The 21,389-nt window shown below is 53.6% G+C and overlaps 1 protein-coding gene across 7 annotated transcripts; it reads right to left on the reverse strand.

Annotated features, from left to right (window-relative positions):
• Positions 1-2,606: 2,606 nt before the first annotated feature.
• WDR4 (WDR4 tRNA N7-guanosine methyltransferase non-catalytic subunit) lies at positions 2,607-20,884 on the reverse strand. 7 transcript variants are annotated; one of them, XM_081569976.1, is made up of 11 exons: positions 20,762-20,884; positions 19,149-19,214; positions 18,078-18,169; positions 14,187-14,343; positions 13,545-13,657; positions 11,416-11,476; positions 6,683-6,781; positions 5,921-5,985; positions 4,963-5,146; positions 4,153-4,222; positions 2,607-3,547 (listed from the first exon to the last, which is right to left on the reverse strand). In XM_081569976.1, the coding sequence occupies exons 4-11, from the start codon at positions 14,199-14,201 to the stop codon at positions 3,351-3,353; spliced, it is 804 nt and encodes a 267-aa protein (XP_081426102.1). In that variant the 5' UTR covers positions 14,202-14,343; positions 18,078-18,169; positions 19,149-19,214; positions 20,762-20,884; the 3' UTR covers positions 2,607-3,350. The 7 variants fall into 7 exon arrangements, with proteins under 7 accessions (XP_081426102.1, XP_081426097.1, XP_081426096.1 ...); XM_081569971.1 differs by having other exon boundaries at positions 18,026-18,169; XM_081569970.1 differs by having other exon boundaries at positions 4,056-4,222; positions 18,026-18,169.
• Positions 20,885-21,389: the final 505 nt, after the last annotated feature.

The following is a 21,389-nucleotide window of genomic DNA, read 5'->3' on the forward strand; positions in this document are numbered from 1 at the left end:
CAGACTTTGTACATGGACGCCGAGGCCACATGCACAGAGGAAAACAGGTACCACGGAGATGAGGCAGGGCCATCCCCAAAGAAACGAAAGTTAAAGGACTAAAATGTCCACCCAGAACTACATCCCATGAAAACACCCTTCCACAATGAAGGCCACAGAGCAGTTTACCGGAGTTGTTCACGGCTTTTCCAACCAGGGGTGCTGAGGCAGGCGGATGTTCAGTCAGAAACCACCACCTCACATCTTACATACAAACTCACTCACAATGGACCATGGGCTGAAGTGTAAAACATCAAACTATGAAATTTCTAGAAACACGATACGAGAAAATCCTTAGGGGCTGGGGCCAGGGAAAAGGGTTCTGGACACCAAGAGTCCATCAAAGGAAAAACCTGGATCCCATCAATAGTAACTGTGTTTGCTGTGCGACAGACCCCATGTTCGGAGGATGAAAAGAGGAATCACATGCTGGGAGAATATGTCTGCAGACCGTATCTGCAAGGAACAATAAAGAACTCTCAAGACTCATTTAAGATAAAACTGTGACACCAAATGCTGACGAGGATGCAGAAACCAGGTCAACCGTGTACTCACGGGATGTAAAATGACACAGCCACTCCGGAACACAGTACAGAGCTTTCTTACATAAGTGCACGCATGCTTTGTATAACTCAAATTATTCAGATCAACTTGCAGACCCCTACCAGGGCCAATGCTGTGGCTGGACCAGCCCTTCTGGTTTCTGTGGTCCCTGGACGCACTTCAGCAAAAGCCATCAGAGAGGGAATTCCCCGGTGGGCCAGTGGTTAGGAGTCCAAGTTTTCACTGTCAAGGGCCTAGGTTCAGTGCCTGGTCTAGGAACTAAGATTCCACAAGCCACACTGCACAGCCAAAGAAAAGAAAAAAGAACAGGGAATTTTGAGGAACGAGGTTTATTATTTGCAGTCCTGGAGCACATATGTGGGCCACCCAGAAAGGTCGAAAGGAGAGCAGTGTGCAAACACATGGTCCTGGGGTGCTGCCTTTATTGGGGTTGAAAGTGGGATGCCTAGGGTTTCAAGGGTTCACTCTTGACTGTCTAACCTGAGGCTTAAGAGAGGGAATTAGGGTGTGGGAAGGGCAGAGCAAGGTCATTCACGCACTTTATCTGGGCTACCTGAGGCTTTCTGAAACAGAGGCCCTATGTAATGTACACATCAGATTTCTAATGATTAATACTAAAAGTAGAATGTACAATTGCTCATAAATAGGTTTTATGAAGAGCATATGTGGAAATACTATTTCTGCTGAATTTGATTAAATGGACTCTATTCTCAAAATTAATGTTACCTGTTTTTAAACAGATAAACTTCTAAATCACAAATGTGGCTCAGTTGGACTTGCACTGAAATTCACTAATTGGAGGATAAAAAGACATTGTCTACCAAAAAAAAACCCCACCACTTTAAATACAAAGTATGTGTGTATGGCTCTGATAAGCACACAAGTAACTTTACAGTCTCGGGAAACTCAGGTTTCCGCAGCCCCTCCCACCCACACCTGCTGGTGTACTTCTGAGCCTCCCTGCGGGAGGCCGGCCTCACACATCTCCAGGGGTGGGCACCGGGGTTTCAGAGAGGCCCATGCCACCTATCGGTCCTCAGGGACCACAAGGACACAGTGAAATCAGCCAGCTCACTGAAAACACAACACAAATTTAACAGGGACCTTAAGGGGACAGACAACCTCTCTGTGAAGGGCCGGAACATAAGTATTTCAGACTGTGCAGGCAACCGCCCCAGCTCAGCTGCTGCAGCCCTAGAGCCGGCGCTGAGCACCCCCAATTGAGCAGGCATGGCTATGTCCCGATGAGATTTTACTGATGGACACCCATAGATTGAAACATTTTTCTTTTGATTTTTTTCAACCATTAAAAAACCTAACAACTATGCTTACCTCAGAGACCACAGAAAACTGGGCAACGGGCAGGTTGTGGCCTGCAGGCCAGTTTGCTCGCCCCTATCTTAGACCAAGACACCAACAAGAGGGACTTCCCAGCAGCCCAGCGGTTAGGACTCTGAGCTTTCATTGCTGAGGTCTTGGGTTCAATCCCTGGTTGGAGAACGAAGATCCCAAAAGCGGCACGGTCAAAAATAAAGACACCAACAAGAACAAACAGATTTCTCCTAAAACCAAGAATTCAGAGCATATTAGGAAGGAACACTCCATATCAGGACCACAGCCATGGCACCCCACCACCCCTGCAGGTACACCCTCTCTCCGCCAACCGACTACCCTGCCCGAGTCGGATGGGTGTGTGTGTGTCTGAGTGTGTCTCTTTCCAGGGTGTGTGTCTGTGTGACCAGGGTGTGTGTGTGTCAGGCAAAGCACAGGGGCTGGTGCGGGGGTCGCTGATGTCCCCTGTGGGAAGCGACCCTGAGAGGTTTAGTTTCCAGATCAGCCTTTAAATTAAAACAAGGCACTAAGGAACAATCTGACACATGAAACAGATTTGATACATGAAACAACCTGTGTCCAACGCCCATGAAACAACCCCCACACCACAAAAACCTCTTTCTTCAAACCAAAAGGTAAACGTTTCAATCACAAAGAGCACACTCGTCATACACAGTTCTGCTCAATATATTTTGCAATCAGTTCCATGTGTCACTGCTCAATTTTCCAGAAGCTGCAGAGAAACTCATCTTTATTGATCAGGAGTTAGCACACAGCTGGCTTTCCTGCTCTGCTGCAGGTGCACAAAGTCCAGATCAAAATCAAACACACACGTCACCAGTCACTTCCCTGCAGAGTGAGTGTCCAGCCGGGCACCCCAGTTCTCTCACGTCCGTGAACGAGCCTGTCTCCACCAACGCTGGCGACAAGCTCTCCTCGCCCCACAGGGCCTGAGCACTGGGAGCCAGTATTTACTCCTCTTGGGCTAACAGCCCATGGGGCACACAGCCACCTGCTGGACAGCGCGGCAGCCCATCCAGAAGGGAAAGCGGAGAACAGCGTGGGTATCCACCGCACTGCTAGAAAGACGTCGGCCTCCAGGCTCCCGACAGGAAGCCCGCTGCAGAACGAGCAGGAAGGACGAGTGCCAGGCCCGCGGGTGATCACCCTCCAAAGGGAAGGGAGGTGCTGGGTGTATTTACTACTCTCGCGCAGCATGTCCAGTGACGCTGACCCACGGTACAGCTTTGCGGACAGAATGTTCTAGAGCCCATGGTCCCATCCGGCTGCCCGGCACGGCCCCAGGGGTCCGCTGAGCTGGGATGGACCGCGCTGCCGCCCAGCCCAAGGAAGTCAGGAAGCTGCGGGTGGGAGGGGAGGGCAGCACTGTGCCTCCCCAAGGGGCACCCCAAGCGCTAGGACGAGCAGTCCCACACCGACTGCCCTGCCCTCATCTTCTTGGTCGGCCCGTTGGGCCCAGGTGGCGGGGCCCGGCGCCGCTTCTTCTCCAGCTGCTGCTGCAGCCGCTCCTCCTTCTTCTTCAGGTAAGTGGTCATGTTGTCGCAAGTAGCCTTGTAGAGGCTGCTGAACCCACTGTCCACGCCAACACAGCCTGCGCGGGAGGGACGAAACCGGGTGCCAGGGGGGACACCAGGCGTGAGGACGGACGGGGACTCAGGGCTCTGCCTCTAAGGGGGACCTGGTGGACCCTCCTGTAGCGGGGAATGAACTCAGCGACCACCCAGGTCTCATGGACCTTGGGGCCTCCTCGGGCACTGCCCCCAGAACGCCCACCTCCTGATGGCCACGCCTGGCTGCACCGAGGACTCGCTTTTCACAGGACACGGGTTCCCTGGGAGACCAGATGCAGAGGCTGTGGCTGCATCCTGTTGGTGCCCGACCCAGGGTGTCCTCTGGCCAATGGAAAGGGGAGACATGCAGCCCCCTGTTCAGCAACCTGCAGGGACCTGAACCCTGCCAACCAAGTGGCCCGGATGTAGGCCCCACTGAGGTTAACTTGAGACCAGGGCAACGCTTCTCTAAGGGAACCGACCAGCCCTGCCTCATAGTGCTCGCCTGCCCTGCAAAGGACACACACCCCACAGGCCCCACGTCCTCACCCCAAGAAGCGGACCCCTGCTGGGTATTGCGCTCTGGGACTGCTGTGGCCACAGCTGAACATGACCCTGGAAAAGCAGGCCAAGGACGAGTCCTCACCTTCCAACATGGCCCAGTTCACGCGAACATGAGCACAGACCCTCTTCAACTCGGCACTTTCAGGAACAGACTGAGGAGATGAACAGAAAACTTTTCTCAGAAAGGACAGAAACCCCCAGGCTGCCACCCAGGCACGGGACAGCCCTGCCCTCCGCACCCCCAGGAGGCAGCAAGGCTGTCCACCTGGCCCATCCAGCATAGCAGTGACCGCAGCTCGTCAAACAGAGCCGGGGACGCGCACTGTGGCTCATCACGGGTGACTCTAAGGTGCCTGGAACCTGGCGGCACAGGTCAGGGGCACTGGCTCACCCCTACTCTTCAGATAAAAATAACTCAACAATCTGCTGGGCGGCCCTGAGCACCCATCAGGGACACACAAGTGTACAGAGAGCTCTGCGAGCGTCCCCTGCCCCTCACTATGGCGCCTGGTGAGCCACAGGCCAGGCAGGAGGTGACACACAGGCCCACCCAGGCCACCTGCGAGGACGGGGCCCCTCGGCGTCCAGTGGATCCGAGGTGCAAGACTGTGCTGAGGCTGCAAGTGTGAAAGGTACCCACCCAGTACCCCCCAGCTGTGGGCTCATCTCCTAAAGAGACGTGTGACCAGGACAGTCACAGGGCAAGGGTACAACAATAGCAACATCCCCCAAAATGCCAGCATAGACACAGGAGACTGGAGAACCCGGCACGCACCCCAGCTCCCTGCCCCCCCAGGACACAGCCTCTGGCATGGACGTGATCAGGCTGAAAAGGGTCGCACCCATCTCCCCTCTTCCCAGCTTGGGACACAGCTGGGTCCAGCCCCCTTACCTTCCACTGGCCGCCCACGGGCCTGTAGAGCAGAAGGGGGTCTTCCTGGCAGTCTTGCAGGACCCACAGCCCGTGGCCCTCCTCAAAGGCAGTGTCCCACACCCGGTGCTGGAAAGTCAGCAGGTGCCTTGGAACCAACTGTCGCTGGGCAGCATCCAGCTGGAAGATGTAGACCACGGGCAGCCTGCCAGGAGAGAGGGGACGGTGAGGACAGGGCCCATGGCCTGAGGGGCGCTCAGCCCACCAGCGTCTCAGCTGCCACCTCATGACTCCAAGCCCCGAGGACCCAGCCACTCCTGCATCCCTGCCCCCAGGAGCTGTGACCTCACCAAGGTTCTCGTCCTTAAGTCCTGGAGCAGCTAATCACACAGCCAGGACGAAACTGTGCAGAGAAGACAGCCACTCCACCCACTGAGCAGCATGGACCCTGGGTGGTGAGCTCAGCCCTCCACTCCCAGCCTAGGCAGCATTTTACCCTCTAATCCTGCGCCTTCCTGTCTAACATGAGCTGAGATGCCAACCCCAGGGTGGTCGTCAGGACAGAGAATGTGGGAGGCCCCCCAATCCCCTTCCCAGCATGCAGACGATGCTCAGGAGGGCATAGCTGGGCGATCATGCTCCCCACACCCACTCTGTCTGCACTGCAGCCCCCGGGGTCTCCCATGCTGAGCCGGGCCTGACTGGGGTGGATGCTACCACAGCTGACCCTTAGCTGGGGCTCCACGTGCACAATAAGCCAGCCAGAGGCCGGGGCTGCCTTCACGTTGGCGGATACCAGCAGCAAGTGAGATGCCGGCGTACAGGAAGGAACCTGCCCCTGCTGCAGCAGCGGGGCTCGGAGAGGCAAGGTCACTGCAGGATGAGGCCGAGCCAGAGATACCCTTCTCGTCCCCCAGCCTCCTCCCACCCTCACGGGTCTGCAGGAACCATGAGTGACGCTGTGTCCACTTGGGCTCACCCATCACACGAGAGCGCCACGCAGTCCTCCTGGCTCCAGTAAGTGATCCTGGACACGGCAAATCTCTGCAAGGAAAAGCAGCAGCCTCAGTGACATCAGCTGGCCAGGACTGGACACCGGCTGCCCTGCTCTAACTTCGGGCATCGCTGCAGGACAGACAGTCCCCATGTGTGGTCCACCACAGCAAGAGACGACCCTGCAGGACCCTCCAGACCCCAGGGAAGGCACAGTTCACAGGCAGCTCTGACACACGGGACTCACAGAGCCTGTGCAGTGTCTCCAAGGTCAATGGAATTGGTCAAAGAGGGCAGAGAACACACAGGGAAGAAAAGAGGGCGCTGTAACCACGGACAGTGTGTGCGTGAGCATCCACAGGTCCTGGCAGAGGAAGCAGGGTGTCAGAGCCAGGAGGAGCGGAGGGGACATGGCGGGGCCACACACAGCTCTCAGAGCAGGGTGGGAGGCAGCCCCGGGCTCATGCAGGTGCAGCCACACCCAGCATCAGAACAGCTCGCTCCAGTCCCCTCTGTGCCCTGCCTCTCCTCACCATCCAGGGGTGTCAGGAGGTTGAGGAGGGCACAGATGTGAAGAAGGCAGCAGAACACACAGGCCTCTGTTTGCCACGGCTCCAACAGGGGCACCATGGCAGCAGAAACCCAAGGAGGAGTCTGCACTGACAGCAAGAAACTTCTCCAACGTAAAAGGAATTTTTTTCACAGGATCCCAGCAGCTGGAGAGGCTCCGAGATAAACGTGGGGTTACCTTGTCACTCCAGGACTCCGTGGACTCCTGCAGGCTGGTCAGGGGACAACAGTGTAACTCGCGGCCACTTCGGTACTCCCAGAGCCTCAGGGTGCGGTCCTGCAGACACCAGGACGGTTAGCGCCCAGTGGGGCATCCAGGCTTCACTAGGTCATGGGGATGATAACATGGAGGCAGCAGCCAGCGCACCTCTCCCAGCTAAAGGCTCTTTGCTTAGTGACAACTGTCCAAAGCATCTCACAGACCAGTAAGAACACATGGGGGACCCCACACAGCTAAATGGGTAAGGACCCAAGACACTCTGTTGTGCTGGAGGTCAAAGACGAGACCTGCTGCGCTCGGGCTGGGACTGCAGTGCACACACATTCATGCACAAACATGGTTCCATCAATGAGCATGCATCCGCAGGGAGAAACACGTGAGGCTCATGAGCACTGAGAACCTTCCATGTCCCTGCTCAGGAACGGGTGCAAAGAGGACATCCATTTGTCCATGAGAGCCCCAACCGGCACAGCCCGATGTGAACTCCAAACATGACATAAATGCAAAAAAAAGCATTTTCCAGGAACAAGACAAGCGTGCCCATTTCTAGTCACCATAGCCAAAGCAATCAGAAAAAAGAAAAAAAGGAATCCAACTGGAAAGGAAGAAGTAAAACTGCTACTGCTTGCAGATGATGTGGTTTTATTTACAGAAAACCCTAAAGACTCCAGCAAAAAACTACCAGAAATAATAAATGAATAAAGTTTCAGGGTACAAAATCAATGCTCAAAACTCTGTTGAGTTTTTATACAGAAACAACAAAGTAAAAGAAAGAAAAATTAAGAAAACAACTCCACACACAATTGCATCAAGAATAAAATACTCAGTAATAAATTTAACCAGGGAGGTATAAGGCCTGTACTCAGAAAAGTATAGGACATTGTTGAAAGAAACCAAAGACATGAACAAATGGAAAAACATTTGTGCTAATGGACTAGAAGAGTTAACATTGTTAAAATGCCCATCGTTAACTAAAACAACTGAAGATTTAATCCAACCCCTATCAAAATGCCAAGAACATTTTCCACAGACCTTAAACAACAACAACAAAAATCCTACAATGTATATGAAAATCACAAAAGACCTGAAGAGCCAAAGTAATCTTGAGAAAGAATAATAAAGGGGAAGGGAGTCACACTCCTTGATTTTGAGCTACACTGTAAAACTACAATAATCAAAACAATACGGTAATGGCAGAAAAACAGGCACACATATCAATGGGACAGAACTGAAAGCCCAGAAACAAACCCAGGCACATATGAACAATTTACAACAAAGAAGCAAAGAACATACAACAGAGAAAGGACAGTCTCTTCAATAAACAGTGTGGAGAAAACAGTCATGTGCAAAAGGATAAAACTGAACCACAATCTCACACCATGCAGAAAAATGAACTTAAAATGGATTAAAGACAAATGTAAGACCTGAAGCAATAAGAAGAAAACACAGGCGGTATGCTCTTTGACACTGGTCTTAACAAGATCTTTCCAAATAAAATTCCTCAGGTAAAGGAAATAAAAGCAAAAATAAATGAAACTACATCAAAAAAGCTTCTGCACAGCAAAAGAAACGACCAACAAAACCACCACCAAACAAATGGGAGAAGATATTTGCAAATCATACATCTGATGAGTGGTTAATGTCCAAAGTAGACAAGGAACTTATACAACTCAACAATAACCTTTCAACCTTTAAAGATGGGAAGAAGACACAAACAGACATTTTTCTAAATAAAGACATACAGATGGCCAACATGCACAGGAAAAGACGCCCAACATCCTCAATCATAAGGGAAATGCAGATCAAAACCACAGTGAGACAGCACCCCACGACTGCCAGAAGGGCTGCTGTCGAAAAGACAACAAATATCAAATGTTGGTGAAGATGTAGAGAGAAGGGACCCCCGTACACCGATGGCAGGAATGTAAATTGGTGCAGCCACTCTGGAAAATACTATGGAGGTCTCTCAAGAAATCAGAGCTACCAAATGATGCAGCAATTTCTCTCCTGAGGAAAAAACAAAAACACAACTTTGAAAAGATCTATGCACCCTTATGTTCACTGCTGCATTATTTACAATAGCCAAGATATAGAAGCTAAGAGCCCATCAACAGATGAAAGTGGTATACACATGCATGCACGTGCACGAACATCACCCAACCATAAAAAAGGAATGAAATCTTGCCATTTGCAACAAAACCATGGATAGACCTAGAGGGTATCATGTCAAGTAAAATAAGTCTAGTGGAGAAAGACAAATGCCATACAATTTCACTCGTAAGTGGGATATAAAAAAAAAAAAAAAAAACGAACAAAAACACACACAGAGATACAAAGAACAGAGTAGTGTTGACCAGAGGGGAAGGTACGATGAGTGAAGGGGGTCAACTGGATTGTACTGCGATACGTGGAAACTAAACTGCTGGTGTGAGCACGCTATAGAGTGTGCAGAAGTCAAAATACAACGTTGTGCACATGAAACTTAGGTGTTATAAACTCCTATTACCCCAATAAAGAAAAAAAGAGAGGGTAATGTTAAGAAATATCTGCTACAACACTCATCATAAGATGGCAGGACGCAGGACCAAACATCTACAGAGAAGGGCCAGAAGGTGAGTGAGATGGAGCTGGGTGCACGCTGGCATCCAATGGGGCCTGGTGCCCAACTCCTACTCCCAGACAACAGACATCGAGGAAAACTCAAAAGATGAGCAACACACCAGTGGGGGGTTGGGGGACACACACAGGAAAATCCCTTAAAAACCCCACAAGTCACACCACCTCAGGGAGTGCAAAGGTCCGCACACAAGATGCAAGAATGGGGCTGTAAAGAAAGAATGTTCCAAGGACGAGAGCAGAAACTAACATTCCTGCAGGAAGACAGAGTGGAACAGGGAGCTGGAACACAAGAAAAGAAACGCAAAAGGAAAGAGAGGATGAGACGATGGGGCCAGTGCCCGCCTGATACAGGTTCCACGAAAAGTAGGGTGAGGCCAGCTCCAGAGGCAGGAACCCAAAAACCCCAGATGTGCGGACCTGAGATTCAGAAAGAAAGAGCCACGGACTGTGCAGCCATTTTCAGGGGCCCCTGCGAGCCTCCCTCACCCCACTCCTTCGTACTTCAGAGTACGGGGTGAGAAGGCCCCCAAACGTGTCCAGAGAGAAGGGTGATCAGACCCCACACAGGGAACCCAGACTCAACGGCCTCGGCCTAGAAAACCAAGCGAACTGAACACCAGACAGAGAAAACCCTGGAGCTCGACCACCCGACCTGCAGGGGAACAGTGGACAGAGACCCACCCACCTGCCAACCCCTGAGAGCTGGGCGGGCAGAGGGCACCTCCCGCGAGCCAGGCTCCTGACCCTGCTTGCACCTTCAGAAGCCTGCCCCATGACGTGCGCCCTCAAATGGGGGCTGCCCGTGCTTGTTTCCTGTGCGGCCTGAAAGTGTCGGCCAAAAGGACGTAGCTGAGGTCCCCCAGGGCTGGCCTTGGTGGGGGAAGCAGGGAGCAGTGTTGGTTTCCATTCTAAGCCTGAGAGCAGTGTCTGGCTTTTCACATAAACACACAAACTGCAGTTCACAGTGTGCAGGGCACACACCACACACACCATTCCTGGGCCGGGGTGGCCAGTGAGGAGGTGGGGCAGTCCCCCAGGACGTGACAGGGGGCGGGTGGGCCCCCAGGATGGCCAGTGCCAGAACTCCTGCGTTTCTTTGAAAAGGAGTAGAAGCACGATGCTGGACGTGGTAAAGCTGAGCAACCAGACCAAAGGCGGTCAGTACACTTTTCCGTGCACATGAGTACTTTCCTTTATTATAAGAGGCTTACAACAAAACCCACAGAAGCTGGCTACCACTGGGAACTCCGGCACATTTATTTTCCTCTTTACTCTCACAGGACCACGCATAGCTTTCGAGAACAGGAGAACAGAAAAATAAAAACCCGAGAAAAACCACGTGTGGAGAAGGAAACAGGACGTGGTCGCCACCCGGAAGGCCTGCCCATCGGGGGTCCACGAGGCCCCCCCAGTCCTCCCCAGGCCCCCGAGTTGCAGAAAAAGCTAAAGGGATGGAGAGGCAAAGATGAAAGGCTGTGGGCAGAGCTTCTGAAGAGAAAGGAAGACTCAGACCCTATTATAACGCAGACCTGCACCTCAGCCAAGTGCTGCTTAGTGATCCCGAGAGGAAGGTGCCCCCAGTGACCCAGCTGTTAAGGCTTCAGGCCGCGGCTCCCAGGACCAGGCAGCCGTCCTCACTGATCACACTTCCCCCACGGCGAAGTGCACGGCCTTCTCCACACGCTCACACGCGACAAAAGGGTCAGGGAGAAGGGCCAAGCACATTGGCATTGGGACAGAACCAGGTCCTTCTAGGATTCAGGAAGGACCGTATACCAAACTCTTCAACGGATATCACGATGCTGTGAGGACCCTTCAGACCAGAATCCACGCACTGCTGTTCCAGCTCAGCGCGTGCACACACGTGCACGCAGCCTGAAGCAGGGAGCGAGCCAGTCAGCTCTACAGGGAGCCAGAAGCACCACCTAGTGGAAGGCCACTCAAGAAAGGCACACTCTGACCGCACATCACAGCTGGGAGCAAAAGACAGGCTGCTCACAGCGGGCCCACCCCACCCGGGGTACCCACAACCCCCACCCCCCGGGTGTGCATGGAGGGAGCAGAGCACTTACCCCAGAGGATGACAAGAGCAGCTCAGGGTGGTTGGGCACCACGAAGATGCGGCTCACGAACCTACAGGGGAGAAGCAAAGGGTGAGCTGGGCTGCTGTGACTCCGTCCGGCCCGTATCCTTGGACCCGGACCCCAACAGAAACCACGAGGAGCAACAGGACTGTGTGTGGAGCATGCGTGTCACTCCAGTCGCGCTTGCTAGGAAGGCCCCAGAGGGCCCACCCTGCTCGGAAAGCTGCCCCAGGGCACACACTTCAATGGGGTCCAAGACGCCAGGGTGACGTGCCAGCAGGACCGAGGGGGAGTGGCACTGCTGACCACCAGCCAGAGTCGCATCCACTGAGCCGCACCCGAGCAGCCCACGCCCCCAGAGACCAGCCCCCAGCCCAGGAGGGGCCGAGCTGCCTGCTGTGCTCCCATCTCTTAACATGATTAATCAAGCACTCGGGCGCCCAGGGACTCCTGGACAAGGAGGGACCCCCATGGCTCTCTACATCTACCAGTCCCCCTCCCAGCCACCTGGAGCCTCACCCTGGCCTGGGCCAGTCCTCTACCCCAGGACCGCCTTCCCCAAAGGCCCTCCTAAAGAAACAAAAGTACGTGCTGAAGTTGGCCTGTGTTTATCGCAACAGCGTGACCATGACAGTGGGTATGGGCCTTCTCAACATCTCAACAGCAAACGGGCGGAAACTGCAGTTTCCAGGGCCTTAACCAAGACTGACAACTGGTCATTTACTCATTGAAACACCCCCTGAGCACCAACTGCGTGCCAGGCACTGTGCCAAGGGCTGCAGACAGCAAGGAGCAAACCTGATGAACACCCCGCCCCCAGGAGGCAGGGGACTGGGTGGGGTGGGGAGAGACAGGCCCAGGCCATAAGGAGCCCCTGGGTGTCAGCACAGGCTCCGAACGGCCCATGCAGCCCCAACGCAAGCCACCAAGGGCAGCTTACCTTTGCCGGTAACCATGCTAATAACAGACTCAGCTAAGATTAACACTAGGTTTTTGCCTTAACTCAGCATTCCCAAAGTGTTATCATCTCAACCTGCATCAACGTAACAAATTAATGACAAGCTGTTTTTACACTGTTCTTTCATATTGCCTTTGGAATCCTGTGTTCACACTAATGGCACACCTCACTTCACACTTGGGTGGCTCATGGCTCTGAACCTGACAGCAAAGGCTGAAAAGAAAGAACAGCAGGGTGGAGGGGCGGGCATTCTCTAGGGGGTCCTGAGAGAGCAAAGGAATGAAGGAGGGGCCGAGCCACAGGAAGAATGTGCCCAGAGGCGAGAAGACCAAGTATAAAGGCCCTGAGGCCAAGTGTGCCCGTTGGGGCAGGCGGGGCACAGAGAGACTGGGGCAGGCGAGGGGGAATGCACTCACAAACCCAGCAAGCAGCGATCTTCTTCAAGGTCAGCATTTACGTTCCATTCAAAGCCAAGCAAAAGGGAGCAAGCTCAGAACTGAATCACCCCACCGGTCCCTCCTCCACCCCATTAAAACACTTGGGCCAAATCTACTGCTCTTCCTCCCCGCAGACTGTCATCAGCCATTTGCCTGAGAAGACCGACAGTCTTCAGAAACGCCTCCCTCAGGTTAGCATCAAAGTCCACTCACTGAATGAGTGCTCGGGTGCCAGAAGACAGCTGCCTGGACGATGGAAATGGTTGACACGTGTTCCTCATCCCGACACCCACCCCCACTGACCATGGACCACTGCCTGGGGCTGCCGGGCCATCTGCCCTGAGAAAGGATGTGCCTTCCAGAAACACCCTGAGCCGTGTGGAAACCACAGGTGACCCTAACTGACCAGAGCAGCTGTCAGGGGGAAGGGCCTCCTGCAGGCAGCAAGGTCAGACAGCCTGCAGTGACGGCGCACTGGGGATCGAGACATGGATGCCACAGAGAAAACCTGGACACTACCCAGAACACCTCCAGCAAACAGGTTCTGAATGGGTAAGGGGGTTCCGAAAGTTCCAGAGACCCTGGTACCAGGGGGTGAGCTGGACAGGGGTCTCGTCAGGCAGCAGGCCAGGTGCTAAGGCCAGTCCCCTCCTCCCGGGGCGGGCACCTCCCCAGCCGAGAGCCACAGCCTCCCTCTGCGGGGCGCGGGGCGGGGGACTCACTCGGTGTGCCCCAGGCAGAAGGACTCGATGCTGTGCGGAGCTGCGGCCCAGCTCACCCGGATCTTCTCGTCCCGGTCAGCGGTGAGGACAAAGCGGTCGTCGGGACTCACGGCCTGCGCACGAGGTGAGAAGGGGCAGACCCAGTGGTCAGCACGCCAGCTCCCGCCCTACTTCCCCAGGCCTCAGCTCACGTGTCCCCAAAGGGCCTCAGCTGTATCTGAAGGCCTGGCCTCGCCCACTCCCCTCTTCCCAACTGGTCACTTTTCTCTCCTTCCTCTCGTGTGCCCCCCTGTCCAGCCAGTCAGCAGGTCCGCCCCCCCTTCCCTATAGGGCCCCACACCAGCCCAGCCGCCACCCCGCTGCAGCCCAGCCCTCATGGGCCTCTCAGTGCCTGGGGGGCGGGGGCAGCTCCTGGCTGGGGGCCTGCAGGACCTCTGCTCTCCCACACCCCTCCTCCTCGACTAGACCACCCAGCCGCCCCTAACTCGACTACCCTCCCTCACCCCGCTTCACCTTCTGAAACCTCGCCCCTGCAGCCCCCACCCCCAGGTCTGCAGGGCTGCCCCTGCCACGGCAGAGCCCACACCCGCCTGCTCCTCACCCTGATCCCGACTGTAGCCAGTGAACCCACTGCCCACGCACCACATCCAGCAGCATCGACAAGTGTCCGAGTTCAAGCTTGCCACCCCCGTGTGGCTCCAGCACCGAGAAGGAATACACATCACCAGACTTGTCCGCCACCAGGATCTTCTCCTCCGAGGCCGTGAAGGTCAGGGCTGTGCACCTCCTGACCACAGTTCTACAAGGCCAGAGACACCCGCGGTCGGCCCACAGGGGTCAGCACCAGGGCCACCACTGACCTGCAAGCCACCTGACCATCGGCTCCTGCCACATGGCAGTTACCAAAAACGGAGCCACAAACATACAGCAACTGTGAGGATGGAAACAGAGCCAGTGCCTCAGACAAATTTATGATGCTGTTGGTTTTCAAAATGCACTAATAGTAAGATCTGGGTGGTGAGTATCTAAGTGTCTAACCCTTTCAATTGGCCTTGTGTTTAAAGACTGTCCTGACAGAACGCTCCCTGGACTCTGTACACGTGGGAGATGACAAGGCCAGTTTCCTAAACACTAAATGTGCTCTGGGCCGCAATGCAAACCACAGAGGACGCCCCTGCCCTCTGGCTGCCCGCCACCCACTGCTGGCGCTGCCGCCTGGACCAGGATCCTACAAGCACTGCTTGTGCACAGCACCTGAGAACAGGAGGGCCCAACACCGAGAGCTGGGGGGGACTGCCACCAGCGACCCTCCACCGGGGGCGCATCACAGATCCAAACCCCTGATCTGTGAGAGCCACAAGGTGTGTCCCATCCACAAGCTGGTTCACCAGCACAAGCCATGAGAAACAAAACTAGAGCTGTGCCGACACAGGCCGACCGCCCACTGCTCGTCCGGGGTTGGGGGTCATGGTATCTCTTCCTGCTGTCATTTTTCTTTGTTGCTACTGACAGGTATCTCACATTTGACAGGAGCCATGCCACCGCTTCAAACACCAATACCTGCCATCTGTCTACACATGAGGCTTCATCACAGAAGAGCTGGCCCCGGCTCTGTCATCACCGAGGGCTGGCAGGGACCCGCTGTCCCTGTAAAGAGCTGACATCCAGGCTTCCCTGGTAGTCCGATGGTTAAGATCTGCCTTGCAACCCAAGGGACATGGGTTCCATCCCTGGTCCAGGAAGATCCCACATGTCTCAGAGCAACTGAGCCTGAGCACCACAACTGCTGAAGCCCAAATGCTGTGGAGCTCATGCTCTGAGACAAGAAAATCCCCTGCAGTGAGAGGCTCACGCACTGTGAGTAGAGTAGCCTCCACTCACCAAAACCAGAGGAAGCCCACGTGCAGCAATGAAGACCCAGCACAGCCACAGATTTTTTTTTTTTTTAAGTAAAAGAAAAACAGCTGGCATCTATCCTGGCTCACAGCAGCCAGGACACCAAGTGTCAGCTTGAGACAGAAACTGAAGCTTAAAGGAACAAATTCCCCACACAGGGAACATCAGACCCCTGCCCACCACTTGGCAGAAGGATGAGGGGACTGAGAATTGAGCGGGAGGCCCCACCCCTGCCAGGGGCTCGGCAGCCGCTGGACCATCTCCACTCCTGGACCATCTCCGCTCCTCGGTGCCAGTGTGGCCCTCGAGGAAGGGTAATGGGATCAACTTGGGGAAAACAATGATAGAAAAAGGTAATTCTCCAGGCAGGATTAATCAGAATCCGCAGAGCTGATAAGCAGCTTCAAGGAGCCCAGGCACAGCCCCAGCGGGGGTTGGGGGGAGACACATGACACAGCACTCTAGGGGGCACCAGCCCAGGACAGCCTCCAGCAGTAATGGGCTTGGGTCCCAAGAAGCTCGGCCGCCCGGGGAAGAAGCGACCCCTCCAAAGCTGGTCCGCTCCCCGTGACGCCATACCTCCTCCGGGTCCTTCGCCAGCCAGGGGCTTCCAGCTTTTCAGGCTAAACTCATCCTGACACCAATTCCAGGATGCAGCTGAGCTGCGCGGAGGGGGTTTGGAAGTTAAGGTTCAAGGGCATCAGCTCACAGGTGGGGGACACGTCATCAGACAGGACTGTCGGGCGGGCTGGTCATGCCACCCCAACAGGAGTCTTGGGGGCACCGGTTTTCAGCCTCTGCAGGGACTGCGGTCTCAGCACTTTTTCTGCCTCCACAGAATCACTGGGTTCACGGCCCAGGACCTTCTCCTCAGTCTCCCCCCGCCCCAGGCAACCTGGGCCCCTCTTCCTTGCCAGGGCCAGAGAAAGGGCCCACTGAAGCCAGGTCTGAGCTGCAAAGGGGTCCCACTCAAGGCCCCAGCTGGTCAAACATGGATGAACTGGATGTCAGACGTACCAAAGGTGGGTGCTGTTCTGAGGGGGTCCATCAGATCCCAAAGGGGCTTGTGCCCCAAAGGTAAAGCGCCCCCTCCAGGATGATGTCTGCTAGACATGGGGGGAGGTGGGTACTGTCCTTCCCTCGGCGATAAAACTAACTCTGCTCCCCTTCTCCAAAAGCTTCGTAACAAAGGGAAGGTGCTGAGCTCCAGGTAAATGCATAGAAAGAGCTTTAGTTCACCTGGCCTCTCCCTTGACCCCACCCCTTACCCAGCAATCAACAGGACAGAGGCCCTGGAGTTGGTAATCTGGTTCCTTAACATCATAAAATTACATCACCTGTCTTCTAAACCACCTACTGCAAGCACCTCCTACACAAAGTTACTCTGCTGATATCAACTTACAAGCCAGAAGCAAACATACAAGAAAAGCACCAGGCACCAAGACCACTAAGGTCTACGGCCCACTTTACTCGGGGCTCCTATCGAGAGAACCCGCGACATGGGACCTTCCTCTCAGCCCACACCCTCGGGGAGAGACCCGGGCGTGCTCACAGGGACCAAGAACCCCAGCCCTGCCTTGCGCTCCAGGAGTCTCACCTAAACTCCCTCATTAACAAGCCCAATGCCACACATACCCCTCCTCCCTCCCTCCTCAGACTCTTGTCGAACAGCCAGGGCACCCAAGAGCCCCAAACGCTCACCCTCTCCAGGGGTAGAGCTTCGGTATCAGGACCCAAGACTGTGGAAGGTCGCATGGACGCTCCTGTGCCCACGTCCAGAGTGAGTCGCTACCCGCGGACGCACACAGAAGGGACAATTCACTTATGCGTTTGCTTTCTAGCAAGTCCAGAACCACTGCCTACAGAGCAAGCGCAAGCTCGCCTCCAACTCGCACTTAAGCAGCAGGCCCTAAGTGTGGACCCACACCTCCCCAAGTGGTCAGTGTTCCAACGAGGGACCCAAGGGGCTCTTGAACAGCAGGCACAGTCCCTGTGGTGAAGACTCACCCTCGTCCATAGAGAGGCCGGGCCTGTGGCCTCACAGCCTCAGAGGAGGTGATCTCTAGCAGGACTCCAAGTTCCAGGGGCGGAAACAGATGGTGAGGAAACTTGCCAGGGAAAGGCAGGTGACGTCCTCTCCCATTAACGCTGAGCCCCAGCCTTTCAGATACTCAAGTAAGTGCACCGTCTTACAAAACTCACCAAGTTAAAACTGTGGCCCAGGTGCCTTACCATATACAAAGCCCCCAACACTCTCAGGGGCTGGAGAAACAACAGTTTGGAAGCAGGATGGCCTAGTGGCCAGGAGCACAAACTCTGTAGTTAGAGACCAGGACAGGGCCCAGCCAGGCTAAGTGACTGTTGGCCAGGGAGGGCGGGTGAAAACAATGCCCCCACCCCACTCACTGGCCTGCTATGAGACTTAAATCAGCTAATACCAGCCCAGCACTCAAAACAGAGCCTGCCACAGGGCTGGTACCACGTGTTAACTACTGACACTATGGCTGCTATCACTACTGTTACTGGCATGCAAGTGTAAGTTGTGCGTTCAACATCGTTAACAGTTCAACATTAGCATTTCATACCTGACACTCAGACATTGCCATGGGTTTGTACGGAAAAGAATCAGACGCTTACTGTCATCAGTTAAAACAAAATAGCTGCCAGACTTGGAGAAGGTGGACGCCAGAACGGTGTCACTCCCCTGATCCACGGGCTGTCTGTCCTCCCTGAGAAAGAGAGGAGACAGGTCAGGCCTTACCTGAGCAACTGAAGCTGTGCCATTCAAGCCGGTCCTGTGTGATTATAATGCGATCAGATGTAGGAAGTGCAACAAGGTTCATGTAGTCAGGATACAAGACATACTGAGGGACATGGAGAAGATCAAGATCACTCTAATTTTAAGGAGTAGAGCTAATACAGAAAAGTCTCTCAGCATACACACCAGAATCCCAAGGGCTGAGCTGGAAAGACCCTCAGAGATCCTATGGGCCATTCCCTCAAGGACATGAGCTGATCCACAACCAGAGGCAGGGCTCAAATCATATTTTTTTTAAAAAGTGGGTCCCAAGTCCAAGTCTTCTAAAGAAAAGCACCATACAGAATGACCAAACAAACCTATGGTTACCTGAGGGGAAAAGGGATGAGAAAGGGATACACTGGGAGATTGGGACTGACATATATACACTACTATATATAAAACAGATAACTAATAAAGACCTACTGTATAGCATAGGGAACTCTACTCAATACTCTGTGATTACCTATATGGGAAAAGAATCTAAAAATGAGTGGATATATATATATATATGCATAACTGATTCACTTTGTTGTACACCTGAAACACAGAGTTATAAATCAACTATACTCCAATAAAAAATTTTTTTTAAAGACTATACTTTTCTTTTTTCAATTAGCTAATTTCATAACCTGCTTTCAATGCATTTGAAATTGCCTGTTATTTCAAAGTACCAATAAAAGAGTTAATTACTGACAAACTAGAGTATTTTTAAAAGTTCTCATATTCTTAATGCCTAATTTGAAAGTCAACAGCACATTTCTCTCTTGAGGTGGTATCTGGTTTATCCACACAGCTGGGTAACAGAAATGAAGAATTCAGCAAATAAAACAACAATTTACTTCTTAGAGTAAACAGTCCCATTATTCAAACTATCAGTCAGCCCCAAAGAGGCTTTCCCACCATCTCACCCTTTATGTTCTTGTGACTTCTTTTCTGCAGCACTGCAATCATATATGAAGAGGCTGTTGTCATCACTAAAGAAAAATAACAGCAATGTTTTAAATGAAGCACTTTGTTCATTACAATGCTCACTTTTTAAAAAAAAATCTGGATCAAAAAAATATTTGTATCCTAAGCAAGGATTTTCTCCACAAGAACTAGTCTCCATAAAATATTTCAGGGAACAGCTAAGGAGCTTTAATTTGCTGAACCTATTTGCATCTGCCATACATAAGTGTCATGGTCTGTCCATAAAAATCAGTTAAGTGAAATAAATGAGGACAAAAACTCAACAGGAATATACCATTCTTTAACAACTAGAAAATCAGCCGTTTCAGTTAGCCTTATGCACCCAAGTTTAAAACTTGGGGTACTTGTTTAGAAAAATGTCTTATCTGCCCCAGAAGAGCTCTCCAAGTGCTTACCAGTATAGAAGCTACCCTCTTTCCCTACCAGGCCCTAAGCCGCCGCACCTCCCCCCACCACCCACCACCCCCGCTCCAATGCCTGACACAAAGACATCCCAAACAAATTCACAGCCTTTAAAGTGACTGCAGCCAAACTCTTTTCATATGGAGCACTGCCGTGCAGGATGAGCAGCAGTCCTCCAAGTCAGAAACCTTGCCAGCCAGCCACTAGGCTTTCTCAAACGGTGTGAACCGAATCAACCAGATGGAGTCTAATTTTCTCATCTCTCACTGCAGCATGTGCTAGATTTCATACGGCTCTAAAATAACCTGGGAAAGACAACAGGTTTGTGAATAAATTTGTGAAATCTACACTTAATATCTTATCGAATCTCTGAAACCAACCTCTGAACAAAGAACACAGAGCACATTTATATTTAACAGACACACTGTCTGTTTCAAGTTTGGGAGAATCAGAACTACCCTAGGAAAGAAAATACGGGGCCGAAACTGGCCACTGCTAATATTCAAGAGGTTCCTGGATCAAGACTAGTCGACCAACAAACATCAAAATTCCGGGAACGATAAGGGGTGTGAAATTAGAGAAAGAAAAAGGACGACTTTATAAAGTGCCACTAGGGAGAAAGCGGCTGTGGTTCTGGGGGTACCCTCCAGCAAGGAGGTGTCAGGTAAGACCCTCGCCCCGAAGGGCAAGCAAAGCGGGGTCAAGGGATGTGGGCGGGGATGAGGAAGCAAGCAGCGACAGAGAGAGGGAAGCGAGTGCAGGAGCGCAACGAATGTGGTCCCCGGGAGTATAAACTCCTCTCCCCAAGACAGCCCAAGAGCTGTCTTCCTCCCACGCCCCAGAGACGTGCCTCCCCCGGACCCCGCAGCGCCCGGAAGTATCTGGAGCGGAACCGGCAAAGAATGCCGCAGGCCCGCCGCTGAAGGCGCGAGGCCCCGGGCAGATCTTAGGAGAAGGGCAAGGAGAGCGGACATTCCGCGGCGCTGGCACGCAGCCGGGCTCAAGTGGCACCGGAGAGTTCACAGGCAGAAGCGGGGCTCCCTAGGGTCACCCCGCGGCAGGTGCAGCCCCGGCAGGGCGGGAGAACCGGAATCTCAAGGCCCTGGCGCACGACCGCAACCTGGGCTTCTGCTCCAGAACGACCCCTCACCTGCTCGAAGTGGAGGTAGCCAGCAACCGGCTGCCGCCCCGCACCACCAGCGCATGCCCGCACAGCGCCAAACCCGCAGAATTCGCCATGTGCCCGCCCAACGCGCCTCCACCTACGTGCGCCGTCCAGCGCCTCTTCCGGCCGGCGCTAGAGAGTGACGTCAGGCGTAGATGCCGCGAGATGACGTCATCCGGACTCCCTCCCGCGCGCGAGCCGGCGGCGGGTATGCGCATAAGGTATTCTCTCCCTTCCCTCCGCAGTTAGGCTTTCGCGCCTTTTAGGATCGGTTGCTGATCGGTTTTGTTTGGAGAGAATCCGCTTGCTTGTTTAGGGTTCGTTTCTTCCTCCAGACTGCATAGAGTCAGCTCTGGATCTTTCTCGCGCTGTGGCTAGGCGACTTGGCCGGTCTGGTACCTACTTGGTCCTTCAAGAACTGAGAAAGTCTGAGTTCGCATCTAGGTCCCGAACGTGGTGTCTGAGGAGGGCGCAGAGCTGAAGCCGCCAGATGGGAGCTGAGCCAGACACACCCGAAGAGCAAAACTGCTGAACTACCATTTTTCAACACAAGATAGGACTCTTTTCCAGTGTTCTTAATGCTCACGGAGTGGCACCACCAGCACCCGTTTGC

The sequence above is a fragment of the Giraffa tippelskirchi genome, chromosome 2 (assembly GCF_054371585.1).
Source record: "Giraffa tippelskirchi isolate mGirTip1 chromosome 2, T2T-mGirTip1v1.2.pri, whole genome shotgun sequence".
Taxonomy (NCBI): Eukaryota; Metazoa; Chordata; class Mammalia; order Artiodactyla; family Giraffidae; genus Giraffa; species Giraffa tippelskirchi.